We start from the raw sequence: 20,444 nt of genomic DNA, 5'->3' as shown, positions 1-20,444 counted from the left end.
CACAATGTTTAATGAATGTTTATTAGCTTACTATAACATCATTATGTTGTAGCTAAGGAACTACAAACAATGACGAAATGAACACAACTGTATTTTGACAATTCTGAAATATGGATTCAAAAGAAGAAAAAAGAATGCTTTCCCACTGCCCTAAACTTACTTCAAAGGTGAAATCTTAGATTGGATTATACAAGAATTACTATACCATCTGTGCCATCAAGAAGTACTAACAGTGCCAAAACTTCAAGAAAAGTTGACTCATCCAATACAAAACTAGTTTTAATATCCTAGTGTTCATTTTAGACTTATACAACAGAAAAGCTATTCTTACATTTGTTACAGAGCTGAAGACCCAAAGCAGCAGAATTTTTCTTTTCTACATGTATTCTTGAACAAAATTCAGCTTATACACAAACCAATATTAATAGTTTTGTATGTCTGTACATACTGCTCATGGGGCATTTTATTTTTAAGAGACAATAGGTATTACATGAAATTACCATAATGCTTTTGAAACTCCTATATGATGGGTATGATTTTGTATTACGGAAAATAAAAAGCTGAACATAATTCACATTTGATATAGGCTTTATATTCTCATTCTTATTCAAATACACCACTTAATAAAGAGCACATGAAGTTATATTTTTAGAAATACACAAATAAATGCGTATATCAGCCATAAATAATCACAGCAAAAAAGAATCACCTTTAGTATCTAATATACTCATAAGTCAATAATAAACCATATGGAGGAAAAAATTCTACCCAGCAGCCTTTGCTGCTGCTTTTTAGAACAGCACAGACGGTTATGTTTATCTCAGAATTAACTTAATCATCAAAACTTCAGTTCCATGCACTGAAAAATAACAGAGTTCATAGTACTTCATAAAAATATCACTACCACTATCCACTTCTACGCAAAGTTGTTACTTGTACTTACTTGTTGAAAAGGTGATTGTCCACCTTTATCTTTGAGTATGCTTTGAAATCATCTGGCATCAACATAACAGGGATTTGAACATGGCTCAGTTCATTGATCTAGAGAAAACAGAATATATTTAGTTGCTGCTGTCTTTGCAAAGATGCTACATATATGTCTTAATCCTGAAAGTCTACTATTTCCTGTGTATATATCCCAGGAGTGAATGCAGGTAATGGAAGAATGTGAAAGCAATGTTATTCTTTCCAGATCAAAGGCAATCTCAAGAGTGACACTCTGGAAGAGAAGAAACAGCATTCCATATTTAGACTTGTTTCAGAAATAAAAAAGTGCTTTAAAGCACACCTGGAGTGTACTTTTTATGGAAGGTCACTGACAATGCCAGCAAAATGCTTTCCTCTACCAATACATTGTTCTTGTTTTGCCAGTCAAGCTATGCTTTACAAAGATAATTCAACTTCTTTATTTCCAATTACTATTTACCCCTACAGCTTAAGAAATCTTGTATGCCTGTGTCTTGAACTGTTTGTAGAAAACAAAGTGAAATTTTGCATGCATGTGAATGTACATATTTTCAGTTCAATAAGCAGAAGTTTGTTTCTTACAGTAGTGCAAAATTCAGATGAGTTTTTGTAAGTCACAATATTCAGGCAGTTCTTTGATTGTTCACATTGGACAAACAACTTAGATAATTTTTTGCTTAGAAATAGAGGTGTACGTAGGTCATAAGGTTTTCCTTATTTTCCTACATTTATGTGGACCACCTACTCTTTCTAGCTTTGGAATTAACATTGTCAGTATTCTCCAGATTAGGATTTTTCCACTTTTATTTGTAATTTACTTCTGAACACAAGTCTATTATAAAATGTAGACAACTTCACCATGACCTAGTTTGTAGGCATGTTTTAAGTACTACATGTATTAATCTACCCTTACTTAAGTTTAACTAGAACATGATAAATACAAGACAGAATTGTTAAGCTTGCAAGGGTCCTTCCAAACCAGGAATGAGATACCCATTACAACAACAGTCACCAAATACTCATGACATATGTTTTATCCATGTTTTTCTGGCACCCTACACCCTGGTCACGCATCTCAATTTACCCAGTCAAATCTTGCTCATACAGAGCACATTTTTTCCCCAGCAGTTTCCTACAGGGTTTAGAGGGAAGTCCCCTCTATAAGAATGGGAACGTACACTGGGGCTGGAGGTAGCAACACAGGAGTGCTCCTCTGCTCCCTAGCACTGCTTATCCACCAGTGCTTTCCAACTAGGAAGATGTTGATTGCCTGTAAATGCTACTCTGCTCAAGAGAGGCTTTTGGAGAAACCTTCACTGAAGCAGCTATAGGTTAAAAATACTGGAGGAAAAAAAAAAAAAAGCACTCCCTGCAAGCATGATCTTTAGAAGAGCTGAAGTTAAACAAAATAGGAGAAGAGTGAAGAGTGCTCTAGCTCTTGAGCAGAAGAAAGAAACCTTCCTTCTGGCAGGAACGTCAGGCGGTCTCCTTACCTTTCAATACTTTAAAACCCCAGTAATGTTCCCTGCTATGTCTCATTTTTGTGATTCAGATCTTGCAGCCCACATGAAAAGTGCAAAGAATGCTTCTTTGGAAAGATCTGGAAAGTTATTGATAGAAGCATGGCAGCTCTAAGCAGAGCAGAGAAAGGAAAGAGAAAGATGGCAGGGATGAGCTCAAAGTGCTCCACTCCTTGGTGTTGTAGAGAGAAAGCTCTTTTCCCACTCAAAAGGGAGAGAAAGAAGAAACTTCAATAAATTTTTGAAAACACAGCTGTACAAGCCTAATAAATCATGATGACACCTCATTAAATACAACATAAAATAACAAAACGCTGATTGAAAAATCACTACATCCAACATACACGCTCTTTACTGAAGTTGATACTGCTGTACATCAATCTCACCCTGAAGTCACAAGGCAGCTCATGAGCCTGCAGAACCAGTGTAGCTGCTGTACAAGTAAAACTAGGGACAAGTAGATATATTACACAGAGATATGAAATTCTGAATTTGTTTTACAGAATTACCATCTCTTTCAGATTGCCAGATCACACAACAAATTTCGCACTTGAATGAAGATTAGCAGAAATGTACATGCACATATATATTACAGACAAAAATGATCACAAGAACACCTTCTGCTGAATACTGTAAAAAATACTGAACTCACATGCTCAACTATCTACAACAAAGTTTGCTTGCAAAACTGAATTGATCAGATTCTTATGTGTACTTGCTTTCTTAATTTGCTGATATGAAGTTTCTCTGCATACATCTATAGATTACCTTTCATGCTGTGGATATTTAAATTTGTGCTATGTAATGGCACAGTTTTACTTGTGCTTGTAGGCCTTGCAAGCATCACCTACACACTGGAATGAAAAAGCCTTTGTATGAGCATACTTTGCGGATTCTTTGATTTTAAGAAAAAAATTCCAAAATACTTTTTCTAAGAAGTTCACTACAAGATGAAAATGTACACTCTCCCCATTCCCCAATCAGCAGGTTTGATGGTTTTGTTCTTTTCAGAAGAGAGGAATTTTTCAGGGTGCTTTTTGGTTTGTTTTCAGAATTTTTTTTGTTGGTGTTTTTGGTTGGTTGCTTTCTTTTAAGATTCATCCAAATCTGAGGTAAGTAAAAGAAATTTCTCTAATATTTTTGGGAATTCCTCTCAAGCAGAGTAGGAAAATAAAAAAAGCAGGTGATGAACACACAGCAGAAGTGACCTTTGGTATAGCACACCAGCTGAGTAATAGCATATCCCAGCAGCACAGACCATTAATTAATTTAAACCTTTCAAGTATAAGATCTGGTTCTCTCTGCAATAGGACATTTTTGGACAGATTTGATGAGGCCTGACTGGAAAATGTGCACAAGAGTGAATGGAACACCCGTGTCATTAGATCTTGGTGGAAACTGGAACCACACTGTGGGGGGGAGGGAGAAGAAACAATATCCAAAACACCCCCCTCCCCCAAACAGCTCTTGAAAAACTAAAAAGAAAAGGGAAAGGTCAGAAGGATCAATTATCTACTTTGCTACCACTGTGTGAAGAGACAGCCACATCTGAAAGACACTAAATATGAAATGCAAAGAAAACATGTGGAGCATGTGGAGTTTTCCAACTTATCTCAAATGAATATTTTGCTTTTTTTTCTATCTTTGAAAATTAAGCACAAGAGAAAATGTGTTAAGATGTATGTGATAGCTTTGACAAGTATTATGTCCATCTCTTCATGTTACCCATTAAATACAGTTAGTTCCCTTAGCAATAACAAATGAGATGTGTGCACAAGGATGAAAGTTCAGTATTCCAAATTACACTAGAAACTGTTACAATAGCTGTAATAATTACATAAGAAATACCCATTTTCCTCTAAGGAGTGCTTTTGAATGCAATAAAATCATAAGCAAGAAACAATTTCCCAAGAAACTGAGATAAACAAGAGATAATTGCAAAGCATAAATGAAGCAAAAAGAGCTCACTGGTCAGAGGACTGAGGGTTCAGGATCAAACATTCATTTAACTGCAATTACTTCAGAGAATCCACATGTACAGCATCGCTATAATAAATGCATGTGCATAATACTGGAAAGGAAAATTCTTTTAGTCCTTCAACCTACATCCTTTAATTGCCTTGAATTATTGTTGCCAATGCAAAATTTTGTTGCAGTTTGTCTTTTTTGAAATGGACAATGCTTGCTGTATCTCTGAGGAATGAATATCCCATAAAATAGCCTTAGACAATATATTGCTTTAAATATGAATGACTAAAATTTTAGTTGCATAGTAACCATATATATTATGTATAAATACCTCATATGTATTAATAATATTTGTAAATTCATGCACACATGATATTAACAAGTGACCCAGAAACCTCCCTTTAAGTAATTCATTCAGTATCTTTTGTGATATTAGTATAAACACAGGTGGTTATGTGACTTGAAAACATCTCTGGACAACTTCCAAGCTTTAGGACAGAAGAATGTTGAAAGCCTTAGACTGGCACTACCCCTTTAAACATGCATACAAAAAATTGTGGCTCAGAGTGGTGGCTTGGAACATGGGAGGTGAGAGAGGACCAAAGCAAAAGGAAGTTCTCAGGCAAAAAACAACTGATTGCAACTCATTTTGCTCCTGCAGGTTTAGCATTGAATTCACACTGTCAGGATAACAGAGGTTGTAATTAAACTGCAAATAAGGGAATAATAAAAGCCTACTGGACATTGAATAAATAGTAAGACTCAGCTGGTAATGATTTTGAAATTAGCACACAGAGAGGTGTTCCCACAAAGCCATCTTATATTGGTGACATTTCAAATAAGCTGCTCTAATTTATATGATTTGAAATCAAGCAATGACTATATCATAAATTGTTAGGCATTATTAATGGCCCTTATTTAATTCAGATACATTCACCCTAAACATCACATTACTAGGGCAATGCATAATTAAGCATTAGTTTTCATTCTGTCAGAACACAAGCAGCAATAAATTGCTTGTATGCAAAGCAGACAATGAGATATTTAAACTGCATATAATAAAGGCAATTTACAGCATATATTGCATGTTTAGCTAGAAGAGTCAGAACAATAATCCTGTTTTCCAACAGATACAAGCTGATGCCTATTGCTACAATGCTACGGCAAGAAACCTGTGTAACACATTACAGCTGATATTACTCATTTAAAAAACCAAACCAAGCAACTGACCGACCAACCAACCAACCAAAAAAAACCCATAAAAAACCCAATAAAGCCATGCACAATGTCCAAAATTTAATCCCAAGAAGACCACAAATCGCACTCAGACTACTTAGCAATGCCTGATTTCTTTTGAAACTCTTCCTATTTAAAGCCTTCATACTCTGGTTTTTTTTTTTGTTTTAATTTAATGTTGCAGCTTTAGCATACAGCATGTATACTGTTTCCTTTTATTTTAACATATCAGCCTGCCAGACTTGCTGAAACTATGGAGGGATGAGGTGTTTTTACACCGAACAGCCTGATAAAACATCTCAATTGCTGTTACAGCTCTTGGCAGTTACACACACAGGAAAATCCCTGCTGCTCCTGATGCTGGATGTGGCAGAAGCTGTGGAAGTGCCACCTCTTTGCAGCTGTTTATCTCCCAGCTCTCTTTCTGTACTGAAAGCTAATTCACAGCAGACTGATATGTTGAGGCAAACAAGCTACAAATGGTTTGTTACTCTAGGAGAAAGTCAAGCTCATTTTTCACAAACTTGTGTATTTTTAAACACTGGTTTTGGAAGAAGTGGGAGTGATAGAGACTTCAGGAGAAAGAAATTATTGGGATGTAAAAATAGAACTGAACTTTTAACACCACCAGCAGTACTGAGATTTTTATGTTCAGGGTTTTACTTTCTGCATCACAGCTTCTACTTTGGCAAAGAAACTTGCACAGAAATCTGAAGAGAAAAAATATCAAACCATTTTTTTGGTGCAGATACAAAGTTACCATTTTGAACAGGCCACAGACTTCCTCAACAGCACAGTTAATTCATTTACTGGTAGGTTAATGCTTATCAAAGCAAGCCTATGGGCTTCTGGCTGACTGGTCTTACAAAATGGGGCTGTAGAACAAAAACACAGAGGAAACTCTTTGGAGTACAAAATTTTACATTTAGGGTATTCCAGCACCTTCTCGATATGGAACACTGCAGGTCTTACCAAACATTTTGGGCATTTTCCTGATCACTAGAATAGGTGCCTACAAGAGAAAGTTTCTTCAACTTATTCACTCCACTGTCCTGTAAAAAGCCCTTTCCAAAGCTGTTCCTGTTTTGTAAGGAGTAGAGGTTTAGGTTAAAGCACCAGGCCGAGTGGTGACAGGCAGAGCTATAGGCAGGCATTTACATCCTCTCCTTCCCAGATGTGGAACACACTGTGGTATTGCTACCAGGACAGTAAACGCCTTGTGCTGAAGTATAAACTGAAAGCCAAGTGATTATTTTACAACTCTTTGAAATCTACCTTGAAGGGTCTGAAAAGGGTGGATGAGGTCAGCAGCTAATCAATTTTGTGGAAGACATTTGCCTGTTACAGGGCAAAACCATCATTTGATAAATGTCATTTGACAGTTTAAATTACACTCAAACCCATTCTTGCAAGAGAAATAAAAGGTTAACTTAAGTTCTGCTACAGAGAAATAAATCAGTTCAGCAAAATACTCCTTAATATGTTTTAAATGAGGTTTTCATCATTTCAATCACACAAAAATTCATCTCTTTCCCCTACCTCCCCTGTTACCCTACAAGGTAAAAACTACCCAGGCTTTTTTTTTTTTTAATTTTGCAAATCTGTTAGACTTTAAAGGACATAGAAGACTTCTATAAAAGGAATATGCAGTTACCTATTCAGAATCAAGTCCTGAAATTAATGCAATTATATGACTAAGAAGAACAGAGGGCAAAGCATTTAACTTTTTCTGAGTCTTTGGAATCATTGCAGTTTCAAGTATATGAACAGAAAAAAAATCTTAAAAAAAAATTAAAAAAACCTCCAAAATCAAACAAACCACCTTGCTGCCAAGTAACAGGCAGCTACATAAAAATCTAAATTTTACATGTCTCAAAACATCTACCAGTAATTACCAGAACAGCTCTGTGTTTTTTACAGTTCAGGTGATGTCTGTCATTAGATTTCTGGCTTTCAATAAAATTCAGTAATTAAATACTAGAAAAGTAGGCCAAACTGAGCCAAGAGTATTTCAAACTGTCTTAACATACACTTTTCCTAAAGTACTAACCACAGGATATCTGAAATAATCTGCAAAAGTATTAAATATAAACCATATTTAGCAATACTAAAATTAACACCTCAATAACAGCTATCACACTTTATCAAAAAGAGTATCAAGACCTTTGTGGAGTCTTAATGCCTGCCGCTGAATTAAAAACCAAACCAAAATAAATTTCACAGCAGACCCCAGATATTTTTGTGAGACTTCTTGGCTGCTGTTTTCCACAGGAAAAGGATCTGTTTGGGCAGGGAAGGCCTGTACTATATGCATCCATGTGGAAAACAGGATATTGTGACATACTCAAGAAAGCTCTGGGCAGGATATTGTCCAAACACAGTCCTAAAACAGAGCAAAGAAATGGTTTCCAAAAAGCATTCATGTTTATTTTTAAATTTGGAGTATTGGGGTCCAAAAATCTAGACAAATGGTTTTATAGCTTGGTTATCACTCCTGTTCAGAGAGTTTGGAATGACAGGGTTTAAAGAACCTACAACAAAAGCATTTAAATTACATTTCGTTCCCAACTATTTTGACTGCAAGCTTTTAAGTCTTTCAAGTCTCTTGGACACTTGCACAGTCTAGAATATCCAGACCAGCTGCTGCATACTGTCAGACAAACATTAAGTCACATTTCTACAGATTTGGTTAAAGTTCCCATGAATCGCCTTAGACATTTCAATGAGTGCAAAAACTGACACTTCATAATGTGCCAAATAATCAAAGGCCAAAAATAAATTAAGCATCTCAGATATAATGTCTGTCATGATAATCCCTCATTCTCCTAAAAGCTAGGTCAAATGCCACAATATGTACAAATACATTGATGCCCATTAATGAAATGGGAAATAGAATAATAGAAATATGACTTGTTTGTAGTGGAGATTTTTGACAAGCTAAACACTTCTAGTAGCAAATGGCACACAAAAATAAAGTCCTATCTCTGTCCAAAAGAAAATTGTAAAGGACTGTAAGCTCTTTATATTTGGATGAGTTGTGAGGCACACTTTAGACATGAGCTCATCCTCGTTTGCAAATGCAATTGTTAAGAAGACACCAAGACAAGAGACACAGCTCAGACAACAATTTGCAAGCTATTAGCTTGCCACAAATCTGATAAAAGAACATTTTATTTTTTAAGCAAAAATATCACGTCGTCCTCTTGAAACTTAAATTTGTGCTGGAAGGTTGATGCACTTTGACAATCTCTCATATCAATGGGCATCCTCAATTATTATTTGGAATAGTGATTCAAAACACACTTGTCACAAGGTCTGATAGCCATCTGGTCTGTATTTTTCTAATTAAAAAACAAAATGCTTATCTGGCAACAGATAAACTTTTAGTTCACTTGGCTTTGTCCTAAAAGCTTCACAAAAGAATGACTAAAAAGAGGAAGATGGTAGGAGGCACCAGGGATTTATTATGACATAGGGAAAGGTTTGAAGAAGACAAGTTCAATTCTATATACAAAGTAAAATATACAACTCACAGACAGATGTCCTGCTAAGTCTCTAAATATCTATTTATTGTGGATTCTAGAACAAGAATTCAACAAGGAAGAAAACAATGAAATAAAATTATATCTAGATTCCATGAATCATATTACTAACATTTAGAGAAAAATGAAACTTGCCAACCAACCAGAAAACAAACCTAAAGGAATCTATTAAATAATGCTCATCTCATAACAGCTTTTAAGATTATATTTTTCAAGTATAATATTTCTGAATTGGAAAAATGAGTTAATGAAATTAAACCTGAAATTCCAGTATGCAGTTGAACAAACAAGGAGATGCTGTAGCCTTATCTGAATGCTATAACTGAAAAATTAAAATCAAGAGAAAAAACTTCAATGCAGAAAGGCAAAGTAAATTTGGAAAAGAAACCTACAGAACCATTTTGCCAACAACACTTGGCTGCTTAATGGAGAAAGGCTTTAAGAGCATCCTGCCTAATAAAGACAACCTGGGAAGTATGCAGAACAAATGCCATGAAGCAACAATTTAAGGCATCAGATGGGCCTCATTAATTTTCACAAGTTATAACAAATGTAGAAAAGCCAATTTTTTGCCTATTTTTACACCGGTGTAATGCATTTCACATTATTATTATTAGTAGTAGCGATAGTATTAAAGAAGACCAGTTGTGAAGGGGGTTTAATGTGCTCTCATATATTCCAACCTCACAAATATGTTATTATTTAGAAAACTGTTGACTTGTGAAAAGATGACATTAAAATATGATTCCTTCTGGCCATTTCTGACTATGCATTAGGCGAAGGCTAGAGCCGTGAGGCAAATTTTCTGCAAACAGCAGCAATGCTATTTGCATTATATAAATCTAATTTGAAAAGTTAATTAACTGACCAAGAGTGACACTGGAAGTACACGAAGGTCACACCACCCGTATTTCCATGCTCTGTAAAGCAGTGGAGCAGTTGCTCTCAGTAACATGGACCAACACAGTAATTGGAGAGCACAAGGGACAGACCTTGCTCTGCCAGCACATCTTAGCCTGAAGCTAAATGAACCTTTTTTGGCCTCAACCTAAATCTCCTATCCTTCAGGAGAAGTAATAACTTTACATGTAAGCACCATGCAAAACATTGTCATAGAGGTCCAGAGGGTAAGAATTGCATTTCCTTTGTTTAGAGAAACCCCTCCATTCACGTCTCTGATGCATCTTGGTTGTGGCACTGTATTCCTCTTGTATTTACCATAAAGTCTTTTACTTCAAAGTAGTGTAATACCTGAGGGTTGGGCTAACAGGTTTGTAGTCACCTGTAAAGGTTATCAGCTTTCCAGGTTTTATCAGGAGTTGTGGTGGTGCATTCCCCTCCATACCCTTTTCAGACTGCACTGCCATCTGAGAAATGCTCATTAGGTCTCAGCCTTGAAAACAGCACCTGGGCTCAGCTCCTCTTGAGCTTATCAGAAAGACTATCTGCTCCCAGGAGTGGCTAACGAGCTCCTCTTTCCCTTATGAACAGCCTTGGAAAAATTTTCTTGCCTGAATGGCATAAGGCTCCTGTTCTTACACTTTCAAAGAAAGCGCTGACACAAACTGTGGCCAGGATGAAACACTTATGACTAAAGCCCACTCTTGCGACCCTAGAAACAGTGGCCCGAAATGAGTCCTTTGAGCTCTTCTGGGCTGCTGTGGGCTGTGACCAGTGACCTCCCTCTGACTGGGGCCTCTCAGAGCCACAGAACCCTCATGGTTGGCCAGACTTGGAGGATTGCTGAACGAGTCCTGGACTTACAACTCCACTCCTTGAGGCTCAACCCTTCACCCATGAGGTGATGCAGGGCATTCAAAGCAAGTCCTTCAGAGGTGCCTTGTCTGCACTGATTGTTTGTGTCAATGTGCATGCAAATCTGAGAGGAATGCTTCTTTCTTAGATGTTTAAATACCTTGGATATTAAAGCCAGATAGGCCTGTAAGTAATGACTTATGAGTTAACCTTACTTAAATACTGCTAAGTGCTGTTCTTTCACCGAGTTGCTAAGTATAACTTCAAAGTAATAAAGTTCGGTTGAATGCTATTAAGTGTTATTCCTCTGTTAAATTGTCATGATTAAGCCATAAATTAAGTTTAAGGTGTAAGTTAAGTTAGGTATAAACTAAGTGTTGTTCCTTCATTAAATTATTTGGTTTAAAGTAAAAGGTATAAATAAAGTACTGTTAAGTTTGAGTGCTGTTAAATGCTGGTTTAGGCCATGTTTCTTTTTATCTCACCCTCACTGCCCTTAACACACACATCCCTAGACAGTTCACAGTTCATGTCTGTTTTGATTGCCTGGATTTTGTTTGGTTTTGCTGTTGCTTGTTTTTCCTTGCTGTCCCTTAACTGTCCTGTAAGTAGTAGAGTGAATCTTGCCAATGAACTTTGTCATGCTGTCACTTAATATTAAATCTGGCTTTTGCTGATACCCTTGCCAATGATTTTTTAAGTGATCTCAGACACTTCTTCATAACAGGATGCCATCCAGACAGTTTTTGCTGCATGAAGCCATTGTATGGGCTTTATTTAAGAAAATGCTCTCAGAGCAGTAGCAGAAGCTCTTACTGGTCAAGACACCATGACATCTGGAAGAAGACATGAAAGGCCTTAAAGTCCCAAGGAAACTCAAAGAGAGCCCAAGCTGAGAAGCAAGCTCAGAACAGACATCTGGGATTGTTTAAAGGCTGTTTTAGCACTTTCCTGTCCACCTCGTGGTCACGGACTTCTCCTGTATATAGTTTCTAAATATGCATTAATCTCCCCTTCTCACAGATATTAAAATTCACACTTGTTTGGATGTGTACTCTACAGCTTCTGGCTACTGAAGCAATGAGTTGACATGCTGCTCCTTCAGTGTTTGGGAGAGACCAGTATCCAGGTATGGTTATAATGAGCTGGGTTTTGCTATTGCTCAGGATATCCTTTTTCCTCACAGAATCTCAATTTATTTTGGCAGTAATATTACATACAAAATTTCATTAATTAGTGTAATATTACATACAAAATTTCATTACTTATGAGATATTAACTGCCCAGATATAACAACTGTAATGTTCATTTTGCTGAAGGCCAATTATTTAAATTACTGCAAATTATTTCAAAACCCCAGAAAGACTTCCCAGCCCTGCAGAAAAGGGTGTAAGGGGAGGGTGCAGCACAGCCACCAGGGGCTCATTTTCTCCCAAGTTCTGTCACCCTCCTAGTTCAACTAAATTGGGTGTTAAGATAATTATACAATTCAAGGTAAGCATTTTCCTTATCCCTTGATATGAAACAAAATATAATTTGTTAAAAGCAACATAATATAATTGTGCAACCTTTTTCCTCTGTTTACAGGTCAGAATTTTGCTATCAGAGGATTTCCATAAGCTTAAGAGGACAATAGGACACGTTCAATACGCAGAGATGACATAAATCCGTTTTCTATTTATACTTTTTACAGCCCATAAATAAAAAGCAACCCCAGTGGTTTTAGTGCTGTTAATCTGAACACGCACCAGTGCCACAGAAGATCAAACAGAAATTACCAAACTTTGTCATTCAGTAAGCACGAGAGCAACAAAACATCGCTTCAACTGTAAAGACAAAACTGAACTGTAATAACACAAAGTTTTCTGCAGCAGTTTCTATCATGCTAGCCATGGTAAGGCTGCTCCAAATCCAGTCAAAAAGAATTTCCCATGATGAGGTGGTCGGTGACAGTATTTGACCAGCTGCCACTCATTTCCTCTCCCGAACACAGGAATCACATTTCCACGACTCAGAGAGCAGAACCACACCACAGAAACTCTCTCTCATCACTGACATTTGACTCAGGTTATGTATTGTTAATGAACAGTATGAGAAAGAAAATCTAGCTTTTTGACTATTTCCATATGTGAAAAACCAAATTAAAAACATTTAATGATTTTATTCCTTAAGCAAGAATTTCATATACATACATATTTTACATATACACACAAATAATTTAATAGAAAAAGCCCATAGCTGCCAAGATGCATTTTCAACCTTTAATGCTAATCTGAACACAGCAAATTCTCAAACACAAATTGAAAAAAAAAAACCAAAACAAAACAACAAAACACCAAAATTAAGAGTTCTGAATAATGCACCCACAGTGAGCACAACACTGCGTTTTTGAAGAGCTGAAGCCACATGGTATCAAACCAAGCAATATTTTTGGGAGCAGGGGCAGGAGCAGGCTGCCTGCACAGCACAAGGGCCAGTTAACTCGACCCACAGCTGCTTTGCATCACTGCACCAGCACAGGCGATCTGGAATGTGCACCCTCATGCCCTCCAAGTTCCTCTGTGCACATATACTCATTTTCCCATTTGCAGTCTAAGAAATATTTTCTGAAAAACAGTGTCAAAATGGAAATACTGCCCTTAGTTTTCATTTAAATGTAAAGATCTAAAAAACATAATTGAATTTTATTTTTTGAAAGAGAAACTCACAGTAAGAGCCATTGCCGTTTTTCTCAAGACTGAGACCACAAGCTGCCATACTTTGTAAAATACATCATAAAATAAGAAGTAACATTAATGTGCACTAATGACAACACAGACACTGATTTCTACAGCAGCAGAAAAGTGAAGAGGCTGCAGGGTCAGGTGTGATGTGTTGGCCCTCCAAGCCATAAGGAGTCAGATGGAAGTTCACATGCAGCAAGTTAAGGATCCTGCTTTTCACTTTTAATCTACCAGGTAACACACAAAACCCAGGATGGATTAAAAGTATCTGCTTCAAGCTTGTAAGATCAGGCTTTTATTTCTGGTATTTGATGCCCCACCATTATTTATGGAAACATAAATACAACATTGATTTTGTACAAATTGTACAAAAATGTTTGATTTTGCACAAATTTGACTGCAAAGGCACAGTTAATACTGGGGCACTTTACAGGAAATCTAGAAGAAACACCTTTGTCTAGTCACAAGAAAGCTTTTGAGAAGAAAACAGGCTCAGTGAGCCACAGGAGTTCTCAGAAAAACATGCGAAGCCTATGCTTGAAGCCTATGTTTGAAGCCCATGCTTCAAACAAGTCAGTGTCGCCACCACTGCCGTAAAAGTAACACTTCAGATCTGCCCCATTTTTTTTCTGCTTTTGCATCAAGATTTTTCACCTTCTGATGTGCCTGGGTGTGTGGTCAGTTGCGTGACAAACTAGAGCTAGAACCCAGGCTAAACCTGCCAAGAAAGGATTTTTGTTCATTTGGATGACTTGCCAAACCTGCTCACCGCGAGGCTGCAGAGAAGTGGAGGCAGCAGAGAAATGTTTCCTTCTGCAATTCCTTACCTTAAAGTGTTCAGACTATGAGCTAAAGCCCCTCAAGATGGAAGCACTGCTTGCAGTCTGAGATGTGATTATTACAAAGTGAGAAAAATTAATCCAAAAATGTACTTTAAAAGTCAAATGAAATTTTAACTTCAATACCTTGTACAATATATGACAAAATGAAAAATAACAGTAACCAGAACTAATGACTGAACCTCCTGCACATAAAACTATTTTGACATTTGATTTTGCTGCCAACATTTAAGTACTCAAAAAACCCTGAGTTTGCTGAACTGCAAAACTAACTTTGGGTAACAAACTTGTTTTTCAGGTGCAGACAGAGTATTTTCTTCACTTCTGCTAACAAAGTTGAATAGATAGGTCATTCAGAGTTAAGAAACCAACTGGAACTCAAAAAAGGCAAAAAAAGACTTGTTTTCTTTTTCTGGTCCCCTAATTAAAAAATGTTATGGAAGATGAGATCTAGTTTTGAAATCTTAAAGCATGTTTGTGAATTGAACTGATTATAGTCCTCAGATAATACTTCCTTTGTTTAAAAAAATATTATAATGTCAAGTATAAAACTTGGTTTGATTAACTTATTTTCCAGTTTGTGTATCCAGGATATTTAAGGCTGCCTTATTTAACTTAGGAAAAAGAATGCTGGTTTAGTGCATCACTTTGCAATTTATCAGATGGAGCTTGACAAAAGGGATTTTAAAAAGGATCTTTCTTAAAAAACAAACTCTTGCCTGCCAGCCCACTGTCAAAAATCTTTGGAGGAGACTGGCATTCAGTGGACCTTCCTACTTAGATGGTACTGACTTCATTAAATACAAAATATAATTAAAATCAGTTATATATCAATACAAATCAGTTGCTTATCAATTTAAGCTTTAATTAAACTTCTGCCTTAGAATTCACTACAGTCTGCTGCCTCAGTGTCACTTAAGCAGAGCCTTGTTTGACATATTTTTTGCCTCATGCTACCTTTTGGAACCTGAATGGATGAGATTCCTCTAATGCCCAAGTAGAGAGAATTTCATCTCTTCACAGCAAGAAAATGTATAATTGCTAAGCAGTCATCAAGAAAATTGAGTAATTCTCAATTTTTGGCTAAGAACTACCATGCCTAAGTATCAACAAGACTGAAAAAGTATACATCATTTAAAAGAAAAAAAGTTTATTTTTGTCTTAAAATATTGTTCTTCTTTAGTTCAAGTCTGTATGATAAGTTTTCAATATTTACATATCTTTCCCAGGTAAATCTACTGTCTCAATATAAAAAGACTTGTAAGAAACTTTGCATATTTGTCAAATGCAAGACAAACATATCCTTTTTGGACAGCCAGATATTAGGAAAAAAAACAATTTACTCTAATGATTCTGAAGTTCTACATACAGTGTTAAATATTTCTTTTTAAAGTTGGAAGCAACAAACAGTGACACACTATCTCTGCCTAGGCTTGCAGAAGCAGTTATGTCAATAAAATCTTTATCAGCCAACAAACTTTATACCACAAACTCTAGAACTTGAATTCAAACAGCACTGAAGCCAAAAGCTCTGCTTTACTTTTGGCTAGGAAGATTATCTTTCCTATTCTCATCTCTGTTTCCCTTAGACTGAAGACATCTTTGCAGGCTTCAAACACAGGAAGGCTGCCAGCACTGTAAGGACATCTTCCTGTCTCCAGGCTCCCTGGATCGTCTCCCTCCCACCTCTACTGTCTAGCAGTAGATAAGCCCAGAAGGCAAGACAGATCAAGTAAAGCCAATTTTCAGAGCTGCACTTGGCACAACATGAGGAATATGTTGTTTTTATAAGGTCATAATCCAGGGGAAAAAAAAAAACAAAACACACCAGAAAAAGAAATTAAAAAAAAAAAAGGAGGTAAAAAATGTTTTGGACTACGATGTGTAAATTCAGTGGGATAAAAATGACTCATACAGCCTGGCTAGTTCAAGTGACCTCAAATACTAACAGAGATACCATTAAAGAAAACACTAAATAAATACACATTCTAAAATAACATACCATCTATCTGCCAGTGCTAAGAATAGCCTTGTACTAATCTTTTCAAATACTGAATGATGGATAAACAGATGCTGTCGTACTGTGATCTCTCTAACCACAGCAGTGGTTGTGCTTACCCAACCCAGGACTGAAAAACCTAAAAGCAGGCACAAGTATTTTGTGCATGTCTTCCCACTGTCTAAGAGAAAAAGGTCTTCCATTTCCCCTAACACAGCTCCTGAGAATCAGCTGCAGTGCAAATGGGCTCTATAGGAATCAATGTATAGGTATTCACTAATTATCAAGGTAATTTATCTCTCTGAAGAAACAGAGTTTCTGTTTCTCAGTGTCGTCTTAATGAAATAAAATATGTCAAAGAATACAACTAGCTCAGATGAATCCCACAAGGAAAGCAGCCCAATTTCCTCGACAGTAAGGTGGAATTAAGGACTAGTACCAACCAGGAAAGCATTTGAGTTACTGCTTTTGAAGTGTTAGTATACACGAAGCATATATACAGAATACTGTATTCTCATATTCCATTTTGGTTTACCATCTGGAAATTAGTTTTATTCAGGTTGTAATGCAGTTATAGCTAGCTCTGCACTTGACGGTGTCACTAGTAAACCACAAAGTAGACCCAATTTATGCCAGCAGAAAATTGCACCTCTGCCAGCATAGCTTACTTCATCTCACGAGAGCTGGAGACATCGGTACAAGCTGTTTCGGAAGGAGGGCAGTTTCACAAACAAATTGAAAACACAAAACAGCTCTTGTCTACCGACTATGATTGTCAGAAACCAATTCTCTTTGAAAGGATGGCTGGTGCAGCTGCGTCTTTTGCATCCTGACACGGATTTTTGAGTGCCCACTATAGGGTACTTCTCACCTGGTTTTCAGGAGAGCACAACAGAAGCAGCTCCCACTGACTCGTGTTCAATTTTGGAAAGTTAGTGCTTCCAAGAATTAGCTCAACAATGTTTTTAATTGAGGTTTGAACATGACAAACTCTGCACATACGGTTTAAGTCAGATCTTTCAAACTCAGGTAGCATTAATTGCTGTTGAAATGTCTCTAAATTGAAGTCAAAATAAAAATCCACTATGGACACAAGTTAGCATTAAATGATGAGTTTACTAATGGCTATTGGTACTATACAAGCCATGTTTTCTGTAAAATATACAGCTCTTACAGCCTAAAAGTAATAAAAGGTCAGTGACATAAACCAGGAACTACTTAAAATAGCAAAATTCATACTTTCTGAAGTTAAAAGAATCTCCTGATAAAGCAAATGCTGGAGAGAATGTGATATGAAAACAACTATTGTCCTATTTCCCTTTCAGAAGCGCTAACTCACAAACGGTCACCAGCTACATTTTGTTTTTGAAAAAAAAACAGGAACAATTTTTAAAACCAGTATCACTGCAATAACCCCTCTTTCAGCTCCTGACACCATTCTCACACACCAGACATTTCAGCTCTATTTTAACGAATGCTCTGGAGGAAGCAAAACATCCAGAGGACTTAAGGCTCCACTCAGAGATAAGAAATGCATTTGCAGTAAAATTATTGAAATGCTTATATGGCTCTTTAATAGCATGTATCCCATCTTTATACAATTAGTCACTTGAATCTTTTTCATAGTAGATTCTTTGAGAAGAGGGTGTTTAAAGGGAAGATGTTCCTGAGGTCACAAATTACTGCAAATTTGTTGTTTTATAGAACCTAGGGGAAAATACAAGTATAATTTATCCTTAAAACATCCACTTCATTGTTAACACTTTAAAAGTATATGGAAAGCATTTCAAGCAATAAAGAGGAAAATAATATTCAAAACATTAAATAAATTGTTTCAACAAAGAAGTTTATGCAACTTGCTTTTTACCTTAATAAGAATTACAGATTGCTTTCATTCCTTGTGCTACTAATGTATTTGAATAACAGGCTGAATTTGGCCACAAAGTGCTTTTTAACAGTATGCTTAAGTGCTCTGCTTACATTAATGCCTTCGGGCAAGCAGCAAAGCCAAAAGCAAATCTGGTTTTCACTAGCTGAGGTGTAGGCACTTCCAAAGCAGTTTAGTTGTGTGCTTTTACTAAAAAAAACCCAAACAAACATTCTGCTCCCAAAACAACCCTCAAGACACTTCAGTAGCATCTACTTACCTGTCAGATGGGGTGCTGTTTCAGTTGCTATGACACTTCCCATGCACGAATGTAAATCAAATCCAAGATCCAGCCTGCCAGAGCCTGTTACCAGCTCACAGCTATGCAGTGACCAAGAGCACCTCAAGTGTTCATACCAAGTTGTTAACAGCCTCTTAACCTCCCCTCTTCTTCATCCCATCCAACCAAAATAATCTTTTAACAACTCCTGATATACAGGAAATACAGCAAACACCTACATAATTTCTCACTTGCTTCACCTTCCTTCCTCTATCCTCCTTCAACAAACTTTGTTTTTCCCCAGATAGAAATTACATTGATTGAAGGATTTAACTGTAGGCTGCTTAAAGATTCAATGCACTCTTTTAAGTTGTAAGTAATTAATTCTGCAACTATTAATTGAGCAGAATTCAACTGACAATGGAAATAACAAGAGATGAAGCACAAGTTGCTAAGTGCAGCTGGGCCTTATCATGATGGTGACCCAGTCAACAACAAACTGGGTCCAGAATGATCTTGCTATGGTCAAGTATTTAAAACAGGAAATAAGATAGCATGACCTTAGTGCAGAGAAAGAGGTGCTTTAATTCCCAGTGGAGTCGAGGGTGACTAGTTCAGCTCTAGACATCTGCTACTGTAGAGGCATGGAGGATTGATTTCATTTATCATTCCTTTGCTGCTCTGCTACTCAAATATTTGCAAAGCACCTACTTACTGGGAACTATTATGCAGTATGAACAACTTTTGGAGACCAAGGATAAAAACTGTTGACTTTCATGCAAAATACATTTTACCTCACAGAGAATATAAATACGCACAAGCAAACAGCCAAGGGGACATGCAAAGGTGCTGGGAGAAAAAGCCCAAATCCCACACACAACAAGCAGAAGGCCTGTGAGCAGCTGCTCTTTTTGCAAGAACCAGACCTCTGCAAGTGCTCTGAACTATCAGTAATGCTCACCGCAGGCTGAGGAGGGGGAAGGGAAGGAAGAAAAAAAATACAAAGCCTTAGTTTTGGTTTCTTAAACTTGATTTGATGAGACTTCTAAATAAGCATGTGTCTTGTCAACACATTTCAACATGAAATATGCAGTGTTATTGACAGAAAATATTTTCCTGGCTCCAAGTCTGAGTTATCCATCATTTACACTGTAACTAGTTTGAGATCTGTTCTCTTTTTAAATAAGTATATTATGCTTCCTAAATATTTTTCTGATGTTTCTAAGTTGTATTTTGCAATTAGTCACAGATTATGAACTGTTTTTAAATAAAAGCACAGGTAAAAAAAGGGGAAAATAAGAAGTCATTAGTTAAATTAATCCTAGACTAGAAAGAGCAACTAGACAACACATTTATACCACCAAAAATCATTTATTTTCTGAAGTCTTACCCAGGCCAGACTTTCCACCTCTTGTGGAGTGAGTCTAATTTTTTTATTAGCATATTAGCATTAGTATATGTAATTTCCATGTGGAATCTTCCTATTTCATGCACTAATTTGCCCATACTTTCAACTGTAGAAAGACTCCTAAACACTTTAAATGCACTATTTAACCTATAATCACGTCAACTTTGATTTTTGTGAGATTTTTACTTAGGAAATCTAAGTTACTAAAAAGCAAGAGTGTTGCAATTCAAGGGCAAATTATGGTCTTATCAGTCATTACCCAAATTACAACATTTCGTTATAGCCAAAGCATTGAGAAATGGTTAACGAACTGGAGGTGCTTAACTATACTTCAGGAAAGA

The 20,444-nt window shown here is 36.6% G+C and overlaps 1 protein-coding gene across 4 annotated transcripts in view; it reads right to left on the bottom strand.

Annotated features, from left to right (window-relative positions):
• The window catches only part of PIP4K2A (phosphatidylinositol-5-phosphate 4-kinase type 2 alpha), a 149,048-nt gene that overhangs the window by 49,585 nt on the left and 79,019 nt on the right, over positions 1–20,444 (bottom strand). For all 4 annotated transcript variants that reach the window (XM_064408214.1, XM_064408221.1, XM_064408213.1 and 1 more), the window contains one exon: positions 944–1,041. In XM_064408214.1, coding sequence (XP_064264284.1) covers positions 944–1,008 — 65 coding nt within the window. In that variant the 5' untranslated portion in view covers positions 1,009–1,041. The remainder of the gene's footprint in view (positions 1–943; positions 1,042–20,444) is intronic.

Source organism: Passer domesticus, chromosome 1 (assembly GCF_036417665.1).
Source record: "Passer domesticus isolate bPasDom1 chromosome 1, bPasDom1.hap1, whole genome shotgun sequence".
Lineage (NCBI taxonomy): Eukaryota > Metazoa > Chordata > Aves > Passeriformes > Passeridae > Passer > Passer domesticus.
Note: the sequence above shows the minus strand (reverse complement) of the source record. Positions and strands in the feature narration are given on the sequence as shown.